The 27,497-nt window shown below is 38.6% G+C and overlaps 1 protein-coding gene across 7 annotated transcripts in view; it reads left to right on the top strand.

Moving 5' to 3' along the window:
* The window catches only part of TENM3 (teneurin transmembrane protein 3), an 836,163-nt gene that overhangs the window by 622,754 nt on the left and 185,912 nt on the right, over window positions 1-27,497 (top strand). For 3 of the 7 annotated variants that reach the window (XM_063458145.1, XM_063458146.1, XM_063458152.1), the window contains one exon: window positions 9,944-10,042. The exons of the other annotated variants lie outside the window; for them this stretch is intronic. In XM_063458145.1, coding sequence (XP_063314215.1) covers window positions 9,944-10,042 — 99 coding nt within the window. The remainder of the gene's footprint in view (window positions 1-9,943; window positions 10,043-27,497) is intronic. 7 annotated transcript variants of the gene reach the window in all.

Genomic DNA, 27,497 nt, shown 5'->3' with positions numbered 1-27,497 from the left:
CCCAAAATAGGGACTGTCCCTCCTAAGTAGGGACACTTGGGAAGTATGTCTAAGTGTGGATGAGCCTGGTATATTTCCTGATGCATACCCCTTCTTTTTTATCTCTAAACTCCAAAGTACCCCGTTTTTTTCCTAACCTACTAATTGATCTTTTGAGATTAATTTGCTTAATGATACATCCATCTATCGATTCTCCACAAACCATGATTTTAACAGGGGTCTGTAATGAAGCATCTGTGACAAGGAGGTTGATTTAATTATATGTATATGTTGAATTATGTGTGTGTAGATGTGAGTAGGAGCTAATTAAACCCTCCACCATTCCTGCATCCTCATGTTCTGAGTAGAACGCTCTTATCCTAGACCTTTTGTCCTCCATCATTTGTGTGGGAAGCTTAAAATCAGGAACACGAAACGACAATTGGTTCTACACACGTGCTACACATTCTTTTACATGTACAAAGGAAAGCAGGACTTCACATTTACACAGAAACATTTAGGAATCACTTTGAATGTGTTGCGGGAAATTCATTCCATAATTTATGCTTCATTTGCGTTTGAACTGTTTAATTAAATATTAAATGTATGGTTCCCCCAGTTTACATTTGAGCTTTTAATGATTTATAAGGGACTGGAGAATACACATCATTTGATTTCCTCGCTTGAAATATAAACTGCAAAACGTGCGTTGTGTTCTGTGAAATGGAAGTATTGGAGCATGTACATCTGGATTGTATGCTGATCCTTAAACTGTCAAAACTTTCTTCCATTTGTTACAATATTTACCCTCAAATCTGCTGTGAAATGAAAGACAAAGCATGTGTTTGTCGGTAAGGGGCCGGCTCTTTTATTTTAGCTTTCCATTTGCTACATATATGTATAATGTCATTGAACAGTTTTGCTGCTGCTTGTTTTAGATAATGTGTCACAACATGTAACGACTTTTTTCTATCTTACATTTAGATAGACATACCGAGATTTCCCAAACTTCACCATTTCATAACTGACTCTTCAATACCCTTGAAATACCAAAAAATAGGCTTTAATTTAATAAGGCTTTCCAAATAATAACAAAGTATTTCATTGATATTACTCTGGTTTTCAAGTACGTCCTGGGGATGTTACCTTAGCCCAACATCCAGGGGCTGTTACTATTACCCAATTTAATGGTACTCATTTTATCTGCCTCGGAAGGATGAAGGGCTGAGTCAACCCTGGTGGGATTTGAACCTGTGACCCAAGGGTTGAACAGATTCCAGTGATGAGCTATCTCATTAGCCCAATGAGTCAATACTGTTAGAAAAACTGTTCTAGTGATTTACCTACAAAACGTCCCATAGAGTTTAATAATGACCTCTTTAGATACATCTTTTTGAACGTTTTTCTAACATTATTGAATCATATGGAAAGCCTATTAAATTGAGGACTAAGTATTGGGATGGTGGAATAAATACGATAGAAAAAATACGATAAATATACCAGGAGAATGGTTCGAGAAAGACAGACAGAGAGACAGCTCTCCTCTTGACATATCACTAAATAGAGAGAGGTTAAATTACGTATTGCTTAAACCAGAAAAGAATGTAATCCCACCAATCTTGAGCATCATTATAGATGCCCTGGTGCTGCCTAAAAGAAAAAAAAAGCACTAACCATAGTACTGTCTCCATAACTCTAAACTAAGATGCCCACATTAAAGTTTGTATTGTGGTGTACTGTCAAATGTTAGTCTATATTGTTAGCTGCTGAGCACTTTGCACAGCCCAGAAATGACCAATTTAAGATTTTCAAAGCTGGTTTCTTCCCAATTCTAATTTACAAGCAGGATATACATGTTAGATCATCAACATGCCAATCAGTAACTGTTTGTTTTGTACTCAAGTGGGATTATCTATAAAGGACATTTTTCTTTTAACAGAAAATAATAGCATTTCTTAGTATGCTGGAATTAATTAGGAAGAGAATACCACTTTGGGGGTACTGAGTTTTTGTTTATTGGATAAATACCAATGGATTTGCTTGTCTTTGATTATTTTGGCCATACTTTTTTACATTGGTAGGAATGTTGACATACTGACGCTTCCTAACCTTATAGTTTTCGTGAGCTTTTTTTGTCATGCATCACTTAAAGGCACGATCCTATGTATTATTTATAAATATCTCTCATCCCCCATAAGAGAAGTGAGCCTGTATCTGCAGAAAACGGATGACCCAGCACATTATGCATGTTCTATTGTGCTGACATGTTTCTTTTCAGTCTGACAGCCTTGTATATTCACCTTCATGTCTAGAGCATTCTAAATGCTTTCGTGAATGTGTTAGTGTATTCTTTGATACAAGTACATTCTCAAATGTCCAAGCAAATAATATAACTGAAAAATAAATCAGGATGAAGGAATATGGGTCTAAATTAGGGTGGTACTGGGACAGTAAATATGAATATGTAATCAGCTTTCTAAGTAGTCTTGGTAGGTCACACCTCTTCTTGTCCCCATGCACTTGTCAAATGTCAAGCCTCTTGGTATGATAAAGGACTACTGGTCTTCTGTTAGAGTTTCTGTGTAGGAAATACTTAGCTTTTCCTCTTTTGATTGTCAGAAGGACTGGAGTTTGGGACAATGATTAGGTCAGCTTTAAGTTGTCTTTGTGACCCATGAATATTTGTTAATATACAATTTAGTAAGTCATTAATAAGAACCTCACATATCCTGAAGATATATTCCAGATCTGATACAGGAAGAAGTCAAATGAAACTGCACCAAAGCTAAACATGCCGGGATGTATGCTTATTATAGATGCGTTCACATGTGCAAATGTGCACATGTTTTCAGCGCCCTCAATGTATGTGTAGACTGGACATACACTTTGCATATCAGCTCCTTTTAAAGGGGAACTGTCGTTTTTCAGGATTTTTAAATGGTGTAATTTCCAGTTCCCCTTGTGTTTTGAATTTCCCCTCAAATGCTAAGAAATATACAGCATACAGCAATATGTTTTATTTTCCAATCGCCTGTACAGGCTCACGTACTGCAGTATAACCACCCAGTATTATAAAGATTATTATTATTATTGTAAAGCTTCCTACTATGCCTATTACACCAAGCTTTCTCCTTGAAACGATGGACTTCAGGGCAGGAAAAAGGGTCAATGGAGAGCTATGATATTGTATAAAGTGACTGAACACTCCTTTGAAATTGCGATTGTATGACTGCAAAGTTAAATAATTTTGTCTGAAAGAATTTTTGCTTTAGAAAACTAATTTAATATTCACATCTGACTTAGAAGCTTTTGTCATTTCCATAACATTCAACACTCGTTGTAATTAAAATCAAGCCGTGTGTACTGTGTATGTCATGGTATTTGCTTTAATGCTGTTTTGAATTCCCTTTGAAATAAAAGCATTAAAAATATATAATACATTATGAGATGTGAAATTTGTGCTTTGTATCTGTCATTTTTTAATGTGAAATCTAATCTAGAAGTAGACAATCACAGGAGAAATTAACCGCTGCGCTCTTGTTGAATAGTCGGAGTTGAAATTAACCTCTTCCCAGCCAGCTGAGCATGAATTGGGCTCTGCATAAAATAAGCATTTGTTTGGCAGAATTCTAAAAGTGGGTCAATCCCCATGGAATCTAAAGGAATATTTCTACAGGTTGTTCTGCTTCTGGAACTTTGCTCCTATCTAATATTAACCTGCACAGCTGATATGCTGAAATTGTGTTAAAAAGCCATTTGCTATACTTTTCTAGGATACAATTATGTGGACAGTCCCGGCATCTGAACTACAACAATATGTCATGCAAATGATAATTCTGTTTCCTTTTTGCTTAGATGATGTCATCTTTGTCACTTTAGGTGAGACAGCTGGCGGAGAAATTGTCTGTTGAACTATATTAGCCCTTCTAGGAAGTGGACAGTTTGCATGGTCATAACATTTCTCTGATTTGTCTAAGTGTAAAAAAAGCTATGAGCTGCTACATTAGCACAGAATTACTGACCCGCGGGCAATTTACTAATATGTTATCTATGCTTTGCAATTTTGATTCAATGCATCTCTATTCTCTACAAGGAGCATTCAGCATTTCCATGCACAACATGCTATAGACCACAGAATCATTAGATCAGCGATGGTGAACCTATGGCACGCATGCCACAGCTGGCACACCAAGCCCTCTCCATGGGCATGCAGCCATAGGTCGGCAGGGGGGGGTGCTGGCGCCGGTCGGCAGCCTTAGGCACCCTCGGCGGCAATGCAGAATAGGCACCTGCCTGCCCAAAACGGAAGGCATCTACTCTGCTTTTGTATCATTGGTGGGTGGGTGGGATGGAGGGCTGCGAGGGAGCACTGACTTACGTGCTGTTCCAGCACTGCTCCCTCCGCGCCCTCCGCTGATGCCACCAGGAGACCCAAAAAAGGGGAGGGTCTTCTGTCACTACGTTTGTACACAGCAATATTGATCCAAAGTGGAATTCTCTTGCTGGGAGAACATGGCTTCTCAACAAAATTCCAGGTATCGCAGTGAGCAGTAGGCCTCATTGTTTGTAAAAGGAATTCTCAAAGGATAAACTTCACAAAAAGCTTATCAAAATGTTGTTGGAGGATTATTTATTTCCAATAGTAAGTAGTAATAGATGACAGCCTTTGTAAAGAAGCAAGACTATTGCAGATTATCAGGCTCAAAACAAGAGCTGTGAAAGATGGCGTCCTATCAGCTCGATGGTACAGCCCCACCCCAACTCCTATTTTTTAAATGCATTTAACTGTTAAATAATTATCTCGGATGCATTAGATACAAATAATACAAGATAAATTGTCTCTTTAATAAGAAAATCAGCCAGCTGATCACTGCAAGCACGCACTCTCTGATAAACTCTGATAAACACAATCCACAGAAATGGGGAGATCTGTGTATTTCCCAAGGCTTTCTGGGTAACATACATCTAGCTGTACCGGACCCAGCATTTCTCTTCATTATTGTTGGGAGGGAAAATGTGGGATAGAGCTAATGTACAGGTGGTTTCTGCATTTATTTATTTAAAACAAAAAGAAAAAAATGCATCTAACTAATGCAAAATGTAACAAAATCTCAGATACCCTGGACAATGCTTCATTAGGTGTATTTATGCAGTTACTCATACCTCCCAAGTGTTCCTGTTTAGGAGGGACAGTCCCTATTTTGGGTTCAAACCCCTCTGTTACTCTTTTATCTCATAATGTCCCTCTTTTTTTAGGAGCTCCATGTTGTTGGTGTATCTGAGTGTATGACAGAGCTCCACAGCAATAATACTCCCAGTAATGTGTCTTTAAACTACAATAAATGTGTTTAGAAATCAGTCTGTGTAAATTAGATACATTGTTCTTGATCTAAATTACCTTTTAGTTTTATAAATTGTTATTAGTAAGTCAGAACAGCCCCATTGTACGCATCTTTGGCACAGTTTACAAGCAGTTTTGGTGCTGCTGGACGGACAGAAACCTGATGAAAAATGCATATCCATTGACATACATACAAAGCTGCACCAAAGCCGGATGTAAGCCGGATGTAATTCTGTAAACCTTGCCAAATTAGCATGTAAGATGCGTGCAAACTGCAGGTGGATAGGTGGGAATAGGTCCTTAGTTGGGTGAAGAACCACCAAACACCAGTGTGTTTTCATTTACTAGAATTGATGTTTTTTCAATAAAAAAAAACAGTTTGTATCGTTGAATTCTCTGTTTTTGTGTTCTTCTTTTAAAACAATACATGTTAATTAGTTTGGATAACTGTATAAGTTGTTTTTTTCTAAACTTAAACCTCAATATTCAGGTTTAATTGCCGTGTTGGCACTTTGAGGAAAAGAAGTTGGTTTGTATTGCGGTTTGGCCATTCTGACTCAAAAATGTTCACCAACACAGCACTAGATTAAACTGCAGACTATAGTTTCCCTTTAAGAGTGCTTTAACCCCTTAAGGACCAAACTTCTGTAATAAAAGGGAATCATGACATGTCCCACATGTCATGTGTCCTTAAGGGGTTAAGAATGTTTGACTTTTGACCTGTTTTCCACCAGACCTCATCAGGCTCCATTCCCACCTCTCCTGCTAGTAACTTCCATAAGCTCTCCTGCAGTGGGGAAGGGGGTCACCAGGGTACGTCTGGCACAATACACACTACAGTTTATGGTGGTTTGAATTTTCCTTTAAGGGTATTCACTAAAGTGACAGGCACTGATAATTAAAGGGAATTTCATATGTAAGGCCAAAAAAGCCAATTTGAATTAATACTCACTTTATTGAATAACCCTGCCAATTTTTGTATGGTTTTGTAGATTTTCAAGAAATAGCAAAAGGGAACTACAGTGTGGGCTGAAGTGATAAATCTGTAAAAATCTGTTAGGTAAGCTTTTCAAATGATTTATCTACACGAGTCACCATAAATGTTTACATGATTTTTTGTAGCCAAGTCATTTGAAAGGTTTTTCTAACATATTGGAATAATTTAAAAAAGCTTATCCAAAAATATTAAATCGAGGCCTTACTCAAGCAAGAAAAAAGTCATGTAATTATCTGCATTGCTCTCTGCATGGTGTGCAAACATGATGCTTAACCAATGAGAAACCCAGTGTGACATGTTTTTCTTTTTTATTATTATTTGCACTGTAAGGAGAAAAATAATACTTAAATTCTCCTGCTTAGTTTAAAAAAAAAGTTTCAAGGTTTTTATATCCCACCAGTGAAAAAGTAGAATGCATTTGTCCTACTTACCTTATACGGTAATAAATCTGAGACTGAATTCTAAGCATGCACTTTTTATATTTTTATTTTTTTGCTCTCTCTCAAAGTAAAATCTTTCTGAAATTTGCAGGCTGTACAATGAAAGTACCGCTGGTGTGAATTTACATTGCTTCTGAAGTGGACTAATGCCAGACAGGGACATATATATATATTTTTATTTTCTCAAGATAGTACCAGCATGTTTTATATATATATATATGATTTTTATTTATTTTTTATTTTATCGATCTCTTTTTGACTTTTTAGTTCACTAAAAAGACAAAGTTATTGCAAAGTCCCAGCCTGTTCAATACTTCATGGATTGTGCACATGAAACTTGTAAAGAGCTGCTTAAAAAATTCCCTAACTCCAGCAATGCTGTTTGAAAAACATTGAAACAAGCATAAAGTATGCGATGCACAGGTTTTGGGCTTATTTTTAAACCCACGCTCATGTCTTATTCTTATGAAGTAAATCAAAATCGAATCCACTGCTCCAAATATATAAGTTAAAAAAAAACACATACATTTCATCGAACATGCACTCATCATTTCTCTTTTATCTTTATGTATTCTTTTAGTGTATCTCATAACTATGTATGCCATTGATAGCGCAGTCTGTCTTTACGACAAACCGCTTGTAGCTAAGTTTCTGTTTCTTTTAAATTTTCTTCGACTAAGTCCTCTTGAAAATCCTCAATGGCCCTGATATTCACATGTGGATTACTCAAAATACTATGGTTAACTTATAAAATATAATCTACACATTGCACTGGCAAGTACATGGATGAAAGGTAATATCTGCCTAGGTCAACTGTTTTCAGCAGCATGTCTACACAATGCTTACTAGAAGCCCATGTGGTCCCCATTGGGGGATGCCATGTTTGTTCTAGTAGCATAATCTTAATGTCTCACTGTCCCTTCTTCATACCTTTTACCAGGGGGGGGGGAGGGGGCATAATGCTGCAAGCCCTGGTGGTCCAGTGGTGGCACATTAAATTTAGCCTGCAGCTCCTCCAGCTGCAGGCTGACTCTCCTATCCTCCCATGAGCACAGCACTATATCGGAGCATTGCCATGGTAACAGGCAGCAACGTTCCGACCAGCCTGCTTGCGGGAGGAACACAGAGCCACCCAGGCCATTCCCTCTCCCTGCTGAAACAAAATGCCAGTGGGCCAGTGAGGGAGATATTTGAACTCCATCACTGGCCCGATAGGGCTTACAGCAAGGCTGGCACTGTATGGGCTGGCAAGGGAGATCAAAGGATCTCCCCTGTCGACCTTGGCTGAGGCCACCGGGCATTTTCTGCAGAACCCACCACCACCCACCTGAAATCCCGAAATGCCCACTAGTGGGCGGTAGGGACCAAGTTTACTACCCCTGGCAGAGATGAAATGCATGTCATCATGCAGGCCAAGAGCATATTAACACTAAATTAGAAGATAATATGCACATTTTGTTTTACTGATGCAAGTCATATTTGTGTGTGTCTAGTAAGGAATTGTGTAGGTGTGAAACAGTTTAAAGAAATTATGATTCATATTTCTGGGTAAAAATGTGTCTGTATAAATGGGTATGAGTTAAAAGAGAAATAAACAACATAATCTGTTTTTTTGCTCAGAGATGTATTCATTCATTGAATTGAGATTGTTGTGTGTGTCAACCAAACAGGATATTGCAACAATCATCTTATTAATTTAAGTCTTTACATCGATACAAAGATTTTTAAATGGCAGATAAAGCCAATCAAGCCTGCCCGTTTCCTATGTAAAAACATTGGATTTATTCTTTATTTAGTTTCATTTTGTAATTGGAATGTCCTAATACTTCTTGACATCTTACTCTATGGAAGAAACTACCATCTTTGCTAGAAGGCCTATAAATCTTCCTCTGTTTTCGTGCTGGGTTTTCTTGCTCTAGGGTAGATCTCTATTTAAAAAAGGTACTTTTGATTGTTACTTGAAAGGTTCTTTTGATTTGATCACATTCCCAGATCGTCAATATAAGTGTCTTCAAAAACATAAGCTAGCCTAAACTCATGATAGTTTACCCAAACTCACACGTATCAACCCAAACTCATACATATCAACCCAAACTCACATATATCAACCCAAACTCACACATATCAACCCAAACTCACACGTATCAACCTAAACTCACACATATCAACCCAAACTCACACATATCAATCCAAACTCACACGTATCAACCTAAACTCACACATATCAACCCATACTCACACATATCAATCCAAACTCACACATATCAACCTAAACTCACACATATCAACCTAAACTAACACATATCAACCCAAACTCACACATATCAACCCAAACTCACACATATCAACCTAAACTCACACATATCAACCCAAACTCACACATATCAACCTAAACTCACACATATCAACCCAAACTCACACACATCAACCTAAACTCACACATATCAACCCAAACTCACACATTTAACAATCTAGCCAAAACGCACACATAACAAGCTAACACCAACTTCTACATATAACAAGTTTACCAAAACTCACACATACACCAATATATCTCAAACTTATGCATATAACAAGCTAACCCAAACTCATGCACATAAGATGCTTATTTAAACTTGCCCATATAACAAGCTAACCCAAACCCTTACATATAACAAGCTAAGGTAACAGACAAAACATCCTAACTCAAACTCATGCACATAATGAGCAAACTCAAAACACATTTGAAGGTGCCTATGGAGAGCTAAGCAGATATGACAAGGACAGATAATCTTTGCATTGGGGTGTACAGGTCAGTCTCTTGATATACAAGCAGACTTTGGCACCATTCTAGTTGCCCTTTTCTAGTCTCCTTTTCCTAGTCTTGTAATGTAGATACAGCATGCCAGGGAAGGTCTTACAGGTGATCGGTAAAGTACTATCATCACCTTCTCTTTCCAGCTCCTAATCCTTCTTCATAAACGTGCAGTAACTCATATCAATCCCAGAAAACTAGAATAGCCTCCTAGTGATTCTTACTAGGACTTGACCAATAATCAGTGTTGAAATATAACTATATTTGACCAATTTTTACAATTTTCTTAACTATTTTACTGTATATATATATATTATACATATCCTGTATCACTGTTTCATCAACATTCAACAATTTAAATACTGAGATTCTAATTAATGTTTTCTTTGTAGAATATTAGCAAATCACCCAGTTCTTGAAAATGGGCATGACAACCTCATAGAGATGGATGTGTTTCCTCCACCTTGCCTTGATGGCGGCTATGGGGATGGGTATGTGTCTCCTATATATTACTTTAATACTTGATATAAATTAATCAGTGAAAGAGTCAGCCAGTTATATTCCTGCCAGCATCCCTCTAGAGATCCGATAAACATATTATAAAGTGGGAACCCGACCATTTCAAAGTACTTACAGAACAAAGTCCTTTCAAATAATGTTAAAATAAAAATTGCATAATAGCTCTGAAATGTTCATTACATCATTACATATTTCTCTTATAGTTTACCAAATCAATATTATCTTAATGTAAATCAGTGGTAGTCAACCTTTTTTTACCTACCGCCCACTAATGCAACTTTTTGGTTGAAAAAATTTCCTTACCGCCCACCAGTTTTCGCGCAAATGCGGAATATTTTTTAGAAAGGAGGGTGTTTTACAAAAAATAAATGTACGTACATTTATCTTTTTATTTCTACTTAATGCAGGTTTATAAGGTTTTTAACTTTATAAAGTTTAATGAGAAAACAATAAAGTAAATTGAAATTACCTTTACTAGTGATTAATGAGATCCTTGAGGTTGATGCTGCGAGACTAAATATTTGTTATCTGGTTCGATTTTCGTAAGGAACAAACGAAGGTCTCTTTCAGTGATATTCAGACGACTTCTCTGTTTGCGCATAATATGATTTCTCATATTATCTCTCTATGATTTTTCTTGTGCGTCAGCTCATCTCCTCTCCCTCCTCAATTCCCCTCCCCACCTTTTTTTTCCCCTTTTTTCTATTTTTTAACCTTCCTTGTAGCAATGCCCAGTAGGAAGGCTGAGCTAGGTAGCCCACTTACTATATAGTCCACTATAACAGACAGACACACGTACAAGACACACATACAGACACACATACAGACACACACATGACACACACAACACACATACATACACACACACGACACATACATACACACACGACACATACATACACACACGACACATACACACACACACGACAAATACACACACACGACACACACACACACACGACACATACACACACACATACATACACACACACGACACATACATACACACACACACACACGACATACATACACACACACAACACACATACAGACACAAATACAGACACATAGATACACACACACGACACATACATACACACACACACACGACACATACATACACACACACACGACACATACATACACACACACACACACGACACATACATACACGACACATACATACACGACACATACATACACGACACATACAGACACATGACACATACAGACACACACAACACATACAGACACACACGACACACATACATACACACACGACACACATACATACACACACGACACACATACATACACACACACATACATACATACACACACACACAACACACATACAGACACAAATACAGACACAGATACACACACACACACACACGACACATACAGACACACACGACACATACACACACACACATACACATACACAAGACACACACGACACATACAGGAACACAGACAGACACACATACACACAAGACACATACATACAGACACACACAAGACACACATACCAACAGACAGTCACACACACAAGACACACATATATACAGACACACACACACACACACACACAAGACATACATACAAAGACACACACACACACACACACACATTATATTTAAGTCACCCTCCTGTTTCCTACCTTTTAGATTCAGGAGGGTGACTTTCCCTGGGGTCCAGTGGTGGCTCAGGTGGATGGGAGTCAGAGTTCCCACTCTGACTCCCTGGTCTTCCTCCCGCGCGGCTCTCAGTGTTAGCTGGGAGGAGTGATGTGCAGTCACTTCCTCCCAGCTCTGCGATGTCATCACAGGGGGCCCGGTCGCGCTGTTAAAGCGCCCAGCGCTGACCGAGCCCCCTCACAATCCACATCCATCGGGTGGCCCTGACAGCATGGGCCACCCGATGGACCCCTCCATATGCAGCCCCGGCGGTTTGCCGCGCGGGCCGGAGCCGCAATTTGTCACGGCGGTACCCAGTCGCAGGGGTACCGCCGGCTCGCACCCGCCCGCCCGCCCGCCCGGTCGTCCGCCCAGTCGTCAGGTCGTCAAAACCTGGAAATCCCTACCGCCCACCTGAAATCCTAAAACGCCCACTAGTGGGCGGTAGGGACCAGGTTGACGACCCATGATGTAAATGAATCAAAAATAGTTCAAGCAGGAGCCTAAACATTCTTTGCCATCCATTAGCATTTTGCCATGCGCTAGCTATTTTGTCCATGTCTTCGCTAATAATAGAGTGACACTCTAAATAGAGTGCATTTTGTATGTTGGGAGGTATGTGTTTGTCTCAACACACTGCAGTGATGTTGCAAACCAGTGCTCCCCAAAAGCATGAGCCATAAACTACAGGAAAGATTCAGAAACGCTACGATGCCATGCTGGAAGCTAAACTCTGGTGTTGGCAAGCAGACAATTTGGATGTTATCCTAATTACATACCATTATGTTTTCATTTGCAACTTTATAGTAATTGCAATGTTTGATAAGCATATAAAATGTTATATAGTTTATGCCATATTTTTATTCTTCCACCATTCATTCAGTCTGTATATCCGCCGTATAGATTTCATTGGTGGTTATGAGTGTGTGTTTGTGTATATATGTATATATATGTTATGTAATCTTTTTTTTTTTTTTTTTTTAAATTCTTTATTTTTGGTGCAAAGCATTTTACAGGCAGGCCCATGTAGCCACAACAGCAGACACAGGCAGGTTCATGCAGACATGTTTGTGACATTTGACATTTGCACATTTTTGTTAATAGGAACTATAACATGCTATGAAACAACGCTTATATGGTATAATATGCTGGAGTATTCAGGCATAAGAACAGTTAAGTGAAAGATTGATAATCTGCTTTGTCCGTTTGGTTTCATTCTAACAGGCTAAGACCAGACAGGTGCTCATTAAGGGTTAAACAGGCTGAATGGTTAATCATAAGATTATAAAATTACAGGCATTTGCACAATAGTGGACAGGTGAGACATTCTACTCTAGACTTGCTTATATACGATTATACTTCTTTCTGGGTATAGATTCAGAAAAGAGTGAAGAGACTGTATGCAAGCCTACTGAAATGTTAAACGGTCTATTATAGGATTAGCATTCGACTGTGCATTATCATAAAAAAAAAAACAACAACAAGATATGCTAGGCTTATTGACTACATTGCCAAGTTTGGCCTTAATAACTCAAGATGCAGGTGGTTTAAGCTATCTAGGGGAAAGTACTACATGAGGAAGTTTACGGTCCGCTGGTACCTGCTTCACTTTGCTGAGGTAAGTAAAGTTGGTATTTAAGTAGTCGGGTGGGGAGCACCTCAATGAGTGATGCAGGTTGCAAAACAAAAAGAAAAAGAAAAGGAAACTGAGTCCTCGGCAGTCCAGTGGTGCACCTGGCCACCTTGTAGGTAGGAGCAACAAGTATCCCTGCGAAGTGACAGGTAGGTATGGGACACATGTAGCTAGTCCGCCTTAGGCCCTCAGCCTATGCCAGTCCTTGAGGCCCGTCGCCCGGCAGTAAGAAACCGCTCGGCATTATGCTGTGGCCAAACGGTCTCGATGGGGTGTCGCGGGGGGCATTGGAGCTGAACAGATTTGGTGGTGTGAGGCTGTGCCGATCCCCGATCTGCCATGAGGGTCTGCATATGCCAGGTTGCGCTGTGGTGGTCGGAAGGGTCAGGTACCTCTGAGTGGGGAGTGTGTCGGGCGGGTTCGCTTGTGCCGGTCTGGTGGTCGTAGGACCGTCTGCTGGTTTCGGGGTGGGATGTCGTCCGCACTCGCCGCTTCGGTCCCCGGTTCTTTTGCTGACCTGAGACCGCTCCAGTGGCTGGGTTTAAGTAACTGCCTAGTTGGCGTCGGGTTGCTGGTCGTATCCATACCGCCAATGCACCTATAGCTGAGTGGAGGTGCCGGCCTCTGATATGGAGTTCGCTCCAGAGGTGGTTGCTGATCCGTTCAAGGAATATCCAGATGCTTTCCGGTGGCTTAGTGAGGGAGCGTTGTAGCGCCGCTCGTGCTTTGGCTGCCATCTTGACTGGACCTTTGTATTCCTGGGTAGCCTCATGTTCCGTCGCTTTTTGGTGCTGTGAGGGGGTGGTAATCGTCCCCTGCGAGGACCGGGATAACCCCCGCCGGTCCAGAGGGGGGGGCAGCAGGGCAGTCGTCTGGTTGCGTTTGGGAGCAGGTCCTAAGCCGGGGGATCGGCCGCCTCCCCCAGGCCTCGGGCCTCGCTCCAGTTTAGGCCGCATGGTCAGAGCTTGTGCTTGCAGTGTGAAGCGGTGCAAATCGGGTGTCATTCTGTTCCCGGTAAGGTTCTGGACCCGTGTTTGGATCCCTTGTGGTGCTGGCATCGTTATTGTAGCCGGGATTGCCAGGATTCTGCCCTTTTTTGCTGGAGCTCTCATAGAGCACGTCCTGCCATGATGGCTGTCAGGCCCCGCCCCGTTATGTAATCTTTTATGACATCAAAACATATTTTGCCACATCTAAAACATTACATTAGCAACTAGCATGTTGCCAACATGAATTCCCACATTGTCCAAAATCAGGCTAGTGAAATTAGAAATGGCAATCTCGGTTCCGAGAACCCCTTTTGTACTCTGCCGATACTTCCTTTGAAGAAGTAATTTTTACTGTCTGGGACCAAATCCTCCTCCTGCCGTCCAGGCTCCTAGATGTAGTGTTTAGACTACCTGCTGCTGCAAATTTATAGAACACAGAAAATGAAATAATTACTTGTTACAGAAAGGATGTTTCACCCAATCTGATTTCTCTACAGTAATAAAGAAATGTCTCCCTAAATGATCCTTCAGCATTATTTTAAAAAAAAATATATATTATATTAAAGCTTATTATTGTAGATTGCACTCTATAGCAAAAAAAAGCAATAATAAACATAGTTTGGGATTTTTCTTTTGCTTAAAGGAATGTAATCAGGCTCTGTTTATAGCAAAACTAATGGTATTCAGTTTGTTCAACGTAAGCTTGTTCTTTGGTGAAAAAGACATGTGTCCCACTAGAACCATTGACTTTTCGTGCAGATAGTCCGTCTATTATTTTTCATATACAGAAGTCTCATTAAGTATGGAATATGCAGATTGGCGTTTATTGCACTTGTTTACACCACCGAGCAGCAATCTTGAAATATCTTTCCCAGAGCTTTGCGTTCGTTGAAATGACTGCCAGGTGATATTAATTCAGGTAACATAGCAATGAAATTTATCTTGTTTGTAAGCTTTTCATTTTTAAAATTACGTTGTTAGCGATCACCTCCTGGTGTGAAAGTTGTCCAAACATAATCGTGCATCAGTTTGAAAGCATAATAGATTTCAGAATCCCGGCCGTTAACTGCATGATTACCCTGTTCGTCAGTCTCCGAAGCATATTGCTCCACAGCTAGGAGCTTTACATATTTACACTTTTCTTCCTATGTCACCTGTGTCGTCGTTACATACAAATGTTCGAAGTTGAAGAGCTATTAAAAGGTTCATGATTTATGTCTTTTTCTAATGCAGCCATCCTGTTCTTGGAATGAAGCATTAGAAAAAAGACATTAGAAAAAAAGACATTAGAAAAGACAGTCTTAAACAGCCTGAAAAATAATGATTAAACCCATTACTTAGTATATGTGGGTTTAAAATCACAGGATTAGTTTACAATCAAGGCTAAAGTGGGACTGCTAGACATGGGTGCTTCATTTAGGGCCACAGCATCTCTTTGAGATACAGTAAACTGCATAGTCTGGTACAGTTATTTGGTCTCATTCCATCAAAGAAGGCTCAGTTTGACTGACACATTGCTCGCTTTGCCGGTGAAATAAACAGAATGGTTTTGGTATAGTCCCAAACCGAGACACATTATGAATACAATAAGATAACATATAGCCAGATTTTAGTAGAGAATTTGAGCATGCCACTAACAAAAACATGACAGGGCCACCTTAAACGTCTAAATAATTAAATAGCCATCATGCAAAATACTTAACTTAAACATACTGTCATTCCATTGACAGCTGTTAAAAAGGTGAACCAGTGTAAAATAAGCTCGCATTTCTTCATATAGATAGGCATTTATTACTTTATTCGTATTAAAGATAAGCTGATCCCAGATCCTAAAATATATATTGATGCCATATGTGAATTTTTAGGTTTTTTTTTTTTTATTTCTTTTTTCTTCCTTTATTTGCTGTAATTGTGCTAGCCTTCTTTATTTTGACTGTTCTGAACCCAGGGCTAGCCTTTCAATATCTTCATTGTTGAAGGGACCTGCATTTCACTGAATAAGATAATGAGAACATCTTCAGGTGTGTATGTCGGGAAGGCAGCAAGGAGATGTTGCAATCTATTTAAAGAAGCTCTTTTTAAAATCTCAACAATGTTTGACGAAAAAAAATTCTTCATAAGGCAATTGGTGTTAACATCGAAGCAGAGGTGTGAAGACTTATATATTTTACACTTTTCTTTTAAATATACACAGATGAGAAAGAAAAACATGAGGGGAAAAAAAATGAAATGTTTCAAACCTATGGAAAAGTTCCCCTGCCTCCTCACTAACTTGATTTTTTTATTTTAGCAACCGTGCTTACCAGGTGCTTCATCAAAACCATATTACAAAATTCTACCATACATGCACAAAGACCATAAATGACTTCTTTTACAAATGTATAGATATGCCATGTGCATCATTTGTACAAGGAGATGCCTGTGATGTCTCATGGATGCCATTAGAGGGCTTACCATTGATTATGTTGCTTGTGGTTTTCTATGAATTTTTGTAACGAGAAATCCTTTTTAAATAATATCATATTTTACAGAATCTAAATACAACAAATATGTATTGTCTAATAAAGAACATCAAAGAAACCTTCAATATGTATATTGGTGGTGTAATGCCAGTCTAACAAAATGAACTAAAGCAGGTTTAAGAAGGATTTTTGTTCGCTGCTTGGGGGTTATGACTTTAATATAATTATAAGTACCTGCGCTAGGATATATCTTCTGTGATCCCCTTCCTACATAATCATAAGCAAAGCTACGTTCAAAATCTGAGCTTCAAACTTTTCCACCCATGCCATCATTATTTTACCTAAGCCATTAGTATGAACCCAGATTCAGAAGCCTCGTCCATTATAGCATAAACGAATGTAAAGGAGGAAGAGACACACTTTCTTGTTGTAAAAATAGACACTTCTCAGGGAAGAGTCTTAATAGGAAAAAAAAAAAGAGAGAAGTAGTGAATATGTTGAGAAATATTAATCGGATCTTTTAACACCTCAATAGCCAACAGACAGTTTGTTTAGTGCAATAACATTCAAAGGAAGGCTACTATTAAGTAATTGAAGTAATTAATATTATTTTGGTGTACATTATGACATGGATAGGGAACGTTGAACTTGGTTTAAACAATTTATATATTTGATCTGCACCCATAAGATGAGCTAGTAATTATCAATGTACCAGTCCCCTAGCTTTGTGTAGCTATTCCTGGGAATCTCCTGGGATGTCTCATTTCCAGCATTAGCTAGAGAGCCCAAAATTCCAAGTCCTACACTATTAGATAGGCCTAAGACTCACCGGTACAAGTCAAGAAGGTCCATGGCACACTTGTCAAGAATGAATTTCTACTCACCAGGGCTAAATTTTCACTCGCCAATGGCTAGTGGTCTAGTGGAGGTATTAAGCCTTTGGTGTATCACACAATTCAGTAACAGATATGGTATTCAAGCTTGTTATCCAAGTATTGATTCCACCGAGAATCCCCGGTGAGTTTATCCACCTTTATTCAAGCAAGGAGCACCAGTGAAAGCAACCACTAAAATAAAGCATTGCTCACTGATTTCGTGCTTCCACATCTCAACATCTCAATGGCATTTGATAAAAATAAACATGCTAATTTCTCAACCCCATTAGTAGAAACCCAGCATAGCTGGTGATGGATTTCAAGCATTTCAAAATTCAAATAAAAGTCCATGTATTTCTGAGCAAGTTACGTTTATTATGCTAGTATGCTGAAATCCAGATACTTTTCCCATAATATATTCTGCTTTAATTATGTATATTCATTGTGCATGTGTATATTTATTTATGGATGCATTGCAAGATCTAAAAATAGGACTTTGACATGTAGCTGTAAAAAAAAAAAGGCTAGAATTTTTTTCCTACATGTGTATATATTTGTTTGCGTGTTTATATGCATGCATATATGCATACTCAGTGAATACCTTATGATGTACACCAGCTCATTAACCCAAAAGGTCAAATAGTGAATCATTTCATGAATCGCTACCTCATTTCATAAATCACGCAGACATGGTCTAGAGGTTTAGTTGTTGCATGACCTAACAGGAGAATTGGGAACAATCTAAAAACTTTGATCATCATGTGAGAATCTCAGAAACAATTGATTTCCATGGATTTTCACCCATGTATTTGCAGATAATGGTAATCTAAACAAAAATCATCATCCAAAAGGCAACATTTTTTTTTCTTTCATTTTATACATTAGCTGTGATTGGATCAATGGTATTGTATGATTTAAAATACTCTCTCGGCTTTTCTCTCTCTCTGGTTTTCTTTGTATGTGTATGCTCTATAATAATAATAATAATAATAATAATAATAATAATCTAGAATAATAAAATGTAGAATAATAATTAGATGCATCACCTGTCATCGCAGTTTGGCTTAAAGCCCATAGGGAATTCATATAAAAAGTTTATAAATAATTAGTGGGTTGCATGCTGTGTTGGCCTTTTAACCCTTCCATACTTTTCTCTGTGCAATTAATTAACTTAGATCGCAGAATGCATGAGTCTGGGAATTATTTGGTGCTGGTGGGTGGATCTACACTCACTTCAAACACATGTCCTTAGCTTTTTGTTACCAAATTGGCCAATAAGAGAGTAACTGACTGGTAGATTTGGCATCTAGCTATGAGGAATATTTTTTTACTCGTTCTGCATTTGGGCCGAAGTATCTTCTACAACATACAATGCAAAAGAAAAATCTATCCTTTGACCAACTTTTTCATGTTATGGTATATTGCATAGATAGATCGTTTTTTTATTTCCTATGTACATATATGTATCCACAGGTGGCCTTGTTAATATGATTGCCATAAGCTTTTGATTTGATTTAAATCATTGTAACATTTATCAATACTGATTATCATTCCAGAACTCTAAACTGCAGTAGTTTAAATTGAAAAGCTACTGTTCTAAAGGTTTATCACAGTTTAAGGACACTGGTTACAAATATTGAAAGTTACTGTTCTGAATTCCATGTATCATCCAACTCCCCAGAGTTGTGACTCTTTATTGGCACCTGAAGACAGGCAAGAATGCTTTCTAATTAACTTTAGCAAGAACAGTCTATACAATATGATAGAAAATGCATAGAACCATACAAAAAAACAAAGAAAAAATCGTACTTTTATAGTTTTTTTTTATATATATAAAGATTGTGTTTTATTTTTAATTTGGATGTACCTCTCATTTCAAATATTGTATTTTTGACAATCTCTTCCCAGTGTGTTGTGTATATATATTCTGATCTTGCCCACAGAGCTGATAGGAAGTTGTGAAACAAATATTTCTAAAGAATGAATCAATGACTGATATATGCAGTATATTAATATACTATACTAAGTATCTATAATATACTAAATATCTATTATATATATATATATACACACATACACACACACACATATATATATATATAGTTGGATGCTATATATATATATATGTGTATATATATATATATATATATATATATATAATATACACATTTTAATATACTGGGTATGTATATTTAGGATAGTATATTAATATCCTGGGTATATATTGTCAGTCACAGATCCTTTCTTTTCATTTGTCTTACACCTTCCGATCACCTCACTCGATGTGGTGAACGCTGCAAGCGCATTACCCCCTCCTCCCCCCCAGCCCCTAGGAAAGCTTTGCTGTATTGCTTTCCTATGGGAATTTACTGGTGCTGGATGTCCTAATGCAGAGCGTAATGACACCCAGCGTCAAAAGGGCGACCAAAAGTCCCCTAGCCACCAGGAAGTGCCTCTAGTGGTTGTCTGACTGATTCTCAGAAGCTGCAATAATTAACATTGCAGAGTTAAGGGGACAGGGACATTGCACCCAGCCCACTTCAAAGAGATTGAGTGGTGTGGGAGCCTATAGTGTCCCTTTAATAGAACTAGATTAAAGAGAGAGTATATTTTGGGATGTTATTATGGTATTTATAAACAGGAAACGTTCCCACAAAAACAAATGTTTGTGCACATCTTCAACTCAATCTAGGTAAAAAGCCAGTGCAGTCAACATTTCAGTTCATTTGATGAACTTTCTTCCTGGACATTATGTCCTGGAATAAGTTCTGGATTAAATTATCTACTTTAAGAAAACCTTGAGTGCTGGCTTTGCATGCTATGGGATAAATTGTACAGATGAGCACTGGGCAAGGAACACTGGGAGGCTGGAGTGCAATACCTCATAGAGTCTGTGTGTGTATATATATATATGGTATATTATATATTGTTTTTCATTTTTTTTAATCCCAATTACAATGCATCCAAATTGTGCAAGGAAAGTCATTTTAGATAAAAAATCAAATGTATGAAGAAATTAGTTTGCCAGCATTTGTAATACAGACAAGTATTTTAATGTTCATATTCAACTAATTTACTGATGCAGTCGGTTGTTGTAAAGTTTGACAGTTTTCAAAGATATGACATTAAACAAATTTCCTGAGGAGAAAATAAGATGTAGAAAGAAGCACAGTATATTATGAAGATAGTGAACTTGTATTTAGATTAAACATAATTCACAGACAGACACATGGCAATTACATGATGTTATGTTTCTTTTTTTTTTATTACATTTTTTGGGGGCAGAAAGGTTTATTTGGTAAACTTGTACCTAATGAAGCCTCAATGATTTTAATACTGTGTCATATGAAAATGGGCTACACACCGGATACTGTACTGATTGAGAAGCTTATTGGAGGTGGGGGGAAATAGCCAAGCAGTGATCTGTCTTATATACACTCACATTCACTTTTAACTGTATTTTCTTTTGCAGTCTGCATCATTTCTAGTAGCCCAGGGGTATGAAACCTTAGGCACTCTAGATGTTGTGAACTACATTTACCAGAATGCTCTTACTGCCATAATGCTGGCAAAGCATCATGGGAGATGCAGTCCATAACATCTGGAGTGATAACGATTGCCTACGTCTTTAGTAGAATATACAAGGTAGAACTCCCAACTGCTACAGGAATGAGCGTGAATTACCAATCCCATGTACACTGGTGTTGCTATGCATTATTGTAATCAACCTGACATTAAATCTGTTAGAATTAAGTCTGTTTGCTATAAAAAGTATAAAAGCTCTAACTGAATCCTTTGCATATAAAATGCCTATCATACAAGCATATGCAAACTTAGAATCTTTTTATACAGGCAACAGTCTGTCTTTTTTTATTAGGTACATCAGCTACATTAATTTATACGTTTATCTGGAGGTGCCACTCTTTGTATTTTTCTGTCTGTCAAGTTGCATTATGTTGATGCCATAAATGTGAAATATAATAATTGATAGATTTTACTCAGTATGTAAAAGGTGTCAGTGTTTCTAAATAGTGATTAGTTACCATGTCAGTACACAGCCACTCACATTTCATCCATACCCCATTTCCAACCTTCCTCGACAGACTTCATCAAATTTGACACATCTGTAATAACATCACTGGTAATTTGAAAATCATCCTAGCTTTAGGGCTTAAAACACACGTGGGACAGGAGTAGCCAAATGAAGTGGGTCTGTAAACGGTAAAGACATGTTGTCAAACAAATTGACAAGGATTTGTGTATTAGCCTTCAAAATGTGTGGATAGAGAGATAAATGTGATTCTTTGGGGTCATGGTTTAGCAAAATCTTCGGAAATGTGTTTTCTCAGTTTGAATATACAAATGCGAGTTTTCGAGAAGCGCAAGTCTTGGGACCCGTCATGCTGGGTTTTTCTGTGTGAATTTGTGAAAGAGGTAATATATGTGTTTGTTTTACCACATTTTCACCTGAAAACACTTCTTTTAAAAACATTAAAAAAGTTTGCGTAGCAGAATGGAAATGAATCCCTTGATTAAACTGTCTTCTAGTCAGCCACTATGCTCCTCTGCTATGGATATAGGCCTCTGAGTCTCTCCTATATGTTCTGTTCTTTGGTTTTCTGTTCTCGTTTATGGCAATACTCTTTGCTGATGACTACCTCAAAAAGGAAAGTCAAGACCAGTTTTAGATATGCAAAATCTCACACCCTAATCCTATAATTCTAAGAAGAAACATGACGAGCAACACGTCTCACCTCTCTGTGAAGCTTCTACATGGAATGTACACGCAATCACACATTTTAGAATACTATATAGCGTTGACGTTTTACACATTTTTAGATTCTGAAACTCTTTAAAAACATGTACATACAAGGAAAAAATATGTCAATTTTCAGCAACGGAAGACAAATCAGAGATTCTGCCCATCTCAGATAATTATCTGTTTGGTCAGTTAAAATAACATTAGCTTCAGTAATAGAGAATTGCTCGCAGTTCTGTGCATTACTATTGTGTAGACACCTACAGGGCTAGGAATAAAGAGCAAATCTGGGACAAAGTTATAAAAGTGGAGTAATCATGTTGCAAACAATTCAATGTTCCTGCTGATTGCTCCACTTTTAGAGCTTTGTAACACCATTACTCTTTATAAATAACTCCCATAGTTTGTAGGCTTTTTTATACTTTGAATGCAGTGAAGCAATTTAATCAGAAATATCTGTTCCAGTTTTAAGGTTCTCTTTGGTGTCCCACATAGTAGCTGTTACATTCTCTTTACTAGCAATATTAAAAAGACCCTGAATTGTAAAATTGCTAAATACTTTGAACATGGAAAATGTCTCTGTAAAGGCTTTCTATCACATACACACACACCTTAATTTGTTTTCACTTTTTTTTATTCCTATGCCATCGCGCAGGGCTTTATGGAATTCCAGATGTTTTGGACTACATTTACCATAAAGCTCCCATAATGCTGGAAAAGCATCAGGGGGATGTAGTCCACAACATCTGTAGTGCTGAAGTTTGCCTGCCTCTGGCATAAACCATCATGCATTAAAAGTACCATCAGGGTTAAATCCCTGCTGATTCTTAGTGTTCACAGTTAGTGGCTGACAGATGAGCTATGTGCAGTGCTCAAAGCGAGCTCTGCGCCTCGCCCTTTACATTAATTTATATACTGTGACTGAGCGAATACACTCACCGGTGGGTATTTTGAGTGTGACCTCAGTATAAAGGAGACCCTCAGGGTCTGAAAAGACCCTGGAGAGGTCTCATCTCATATCCCTCTACCCAGTGATTGTTGCAGGGCTTTGCCAGCTGCCTAGAACCGATCACAGCAGCACGAGAGGGAAATCTTTTTTATCATGCTGCAATCACAGAGTACAAAGTGCTCACAGTGCCCTCTGTACTGTGTGAGCTGGGAAATCCCTCTTCTTATGTCATTACTAATGTCAACAGAGGGAATCCTTCAAAGGTAGGATTGGATTAGGATTTGGGCTATGGGTAGAACTAGGGATTGGAGCAGGGGCAAGGATAGCAGCAGGATTAGGGGAAAGGGTATGAATGTGGGGTATAATTGTACTCGAGATCAGTATCAGAATGCAAATATTCGGTGCTAATAGTAGTAGTAGGACAAACATGGTTTGTGGTTACAAACCTTAAGTCTTTTTATGTATGATACAACAAGCTTTTGACACCTAGATTTGAGTTGATTCTCTCAAGCTCTGTCAAATTCCAAGCAGGCTTTCATGTGTCTTGTGATTAGGTGAGGCTTCCATGTGGCCAGTCTGCCATAAAGGCCAGAGTGTGGAGCATTTCAGAGATGGTTGTCCTGCTTTAAGTTTCTGCTATCTCCACACTTATGCTCTGGAGCTTACCCAAAGTGACCGTCAGGATTCTTGTTCATCTCTCTCTTACTAAGGCAACGAAAGAGTCATGGTTGTTCGAAACTTCCTCTATTTAAGAATTATGGAGGCCACTGGTATCTTGGGGATGTTCAATGCAGCCAGACTTTTGTTGTAGCCTTCTCTGTACACTCAAAGGAATACTGTCTCTGAGCTCTGCAGGCAGTTCCTTTGACCTTTGTGTTTGCTCTGATATGCATGCAGCTGTAAGACCTTATACATAGAGGTGTGGGCCTTTTCCAAATCATGTCCAATCAATTGATTTTGCCACAGGTGGACTCCAATCAAAGTGGTGAAACATCTCAAAGATGATCCAGAAAAAATTGATGCATCTGAACTAAATTTCAAAGGGTCTGAATATTTATGTCATTGGGTGATTTCAGTTTTATCTTTTTAGGTTTCATAAATTAGTTTTTGTATTTTGTCATTATGGTGTATTGAGTGTAGATGGATGTTACAAAATTGGGTTAAATAATTTTAGCATAAGGCTGCAAAATAAGTAAAAAATTAAGGGGTCTAAATCCTTTTCTTTTTATCATCTATCTATGTGTCTTTCTATCTGTCATATTTATATTTGTCTATCTCTCTCTTTTACTAAGTCCTTAGTATTGCGTGCTTTGCTCTTGTTTATAGTGGTTATTGTTTACAAAGCACAAAGCATTAGAGATTCTCAGTTGCTATCCGTGGTTCTGAAAAATTATTGTAATATGCTGATAAATACTACTGTAGAGAGAGTTGAATCATCAACCTTTGTACACTTACACCAGGGCTTGACACATTTGTTTGGAATCTAGGAGCCAGTTAAAAAAGTAAGGAGACCGTTTTTTTTTTTTTAAGGGACAATATAGTCACTAGAACCAGTACAGATTAATGTGGTTGTTCTAGTGCCTATAGCCTATCTCTGTAACCTTTTCAACGTAATCACTGCCTTTTCAGAGAAAACGCAGCGTTTAAATTGCTGCCGACTAAGACCTCTAGTGACAGTCACTCAGACAGCCACTAGAGTCCTGTGTCAGTGCTCTACACGGAGGCGCTGAATTTTACCTATATAGAACATGCGTAATATCCTCTCAATGCTTTCATATGGGAAAGCATTGGCTTAGCTGAGATCATTAAGATCTTTGCTTTGGAGGCGGGACAAGCAACAGCAAAATCAGCACGGCGTGGGGAAAAAAGCTAAGTAAAAACACCAATCTGGAGTGATGTTATCCCAGCATTGCCATTAGTACAGGGTGATGATGGAGCTGTGCATTCACCCATCACCAATCATGTGATCGGAGGGGGCAGGGACCTAAACAGACACACACTCTCTGGCAGGCATACCCACGCGCACACTGACTGACAGATACACACACTGACAGACATACAGACATACACACAGACATACACACACACAGATACATACACACACAGACAGAGATACACACAGACAAAGATACACAAACACACACACAAAGACATACTTACATACACACACTGACAGACATACACAGACTCATTAACAGAGACACACACAGACATATACACACACAGACATATACACACACACAGGCACACTTTCTCTAACACTCACACATTTATATTTTTAATTCTAATCCACCCAGCCTCCCTACCTTTGGGAGAGCTGAGTGGACGTTCCCTGGGGACCAGTGGGGCTGATATTCCTTTGCGTGAAGGAGCAGTCTTCTCTCTGCTCCCTTCCACTGTCTGCAGTGATGCTGGGGGCCGGAATGACGTAATATTCCGTCTCATGGCATCGTTACACAGCACAAGGGAGCTGCAGGAAGACTGCTCCCTGGCACGTTGCCCCAGTCTGCTGCCTCCATACCTCCCATGGGTGGGCAGGTGGCCAACTACAAAGCTCTCTGGGTTCGCCGCCTCTCTGCTCCTACGGGCGGCCAGCTACAAAGCTTCCTGAGCTGGCCACCTCCATGCCTCCACGAGTGGCTGGCTACACAGCTTCCTGAGCCGGCCGCCTCCATACCTCCCAGGGCGGCCGGCTACAATGCTCCCTAAGCAGGCGGGCAGTCGGCCGGCTCCATTGTTTGCCCAGCAGGCCACTTTAGGTAAAAGGCTGACAAATCCCAGATGCCAGGGCAAAGTTTCTAGTCGCCATGGTGACCTGGCGCCTGGGATTTTTCGAGCCCTGACTTACACAATTCAATCTGGTTTAATACAAACTAAATACATATTTTATTTCATCAATGCTTTATGGATGAGCCTTAAAAAGAAAAAAAAAAGGAAAAGAATAGCAAAATATTATTTTGGACTGATTATGTTTTCAAATGCATAAAGTGCTGTTTTAGCAGATGAGAAGCATTACAAATTGCTTAGTTAGGCCACCCTAATGCACCAAGCACCCTTGTGAAAGGTCAGTGCTATAAAGTAATAGTGTTTGCAGTTTTGTATCCTCTGCATAATTGCATGATGCTGTTGAGATTTATTCGATGAATTTAATCAGTGGAGATGACTGTAGCTTGAATAAGTCTGTTTAAAAAATGCATGATGAGTAGCAGAAATATATCTGACTATTTTATTCTGTACATTAAAAGTAAACATTGACAAGTATACAAATTTCTACCTATGTCTATCTATAGCCGATCTTGAATTTCATGATTCCATACCTTGAATAGACTTTGGTGATGGTCATACACAGTCCAATGAACAGACCCAAGCATACACAGTCCAATGAAAAGACACAGGCAGCATGAACTGTGGGAATTGGAGGCATACTTGGGTTATCTGGTACCCAGGGCAGACAAGTATACTGGCACACTCCCCTACTCCCCCAATGAAATTTAGACTTTTTGTCTCTCTGTAATGCTCCTAACATATTTTTCTTAATTACATTACAAACTCATGCACTCACATTTATAAACACACACATATTCACACACAAATATTTGTACATGTTAACATATACACATTATTGAACTCATGTACACACACACACTCACATTGATATATAGATACAGAAACGTTCATATACAAACAAACATGCATACAGACACATACTCACATTCATCATACAGGTATATGCACATACAAACATTCATACATGCAAATATTCTTACATGTATACTAAAATTCATATACACAGAAACATGCAAATTCACAAACACTGAAATACATATGTGCACACACACACTCAAATTCATATACACATACTTAAATTCATATGCACACACATGCATATTCACACACTCACATTCATATACAGATACACAAACATGCATAGACACATGCTCACATTCATATTATCTACACATACAACCATTCATACAGATACATGTTCATATATAAACTCACAAACATTCATATACATATACTCCAAGGCATACACACACATGCATATGCATACATACAGTCATAATCACACTTATATGCA

This window comes from Pelobates fuscus, chromosome 6, assembly GCF_036172605.1.
Source record: "Pelobates fuscus isolate aPelFus1 chromosome 6, aPelFus1.pri, whole genome shotgun sequence".
In the NCBI taxonomy this organism is placed as follows: domain Eukaryota; kingdom Metazoa; phylum Chordata; class Amphibia; order Anura; family Pelobatidae; genus Pelobates; species Pelobates fuscus.
This window is presented reverse-complemented; position numbering and strand designations above follow the sequence as displayed.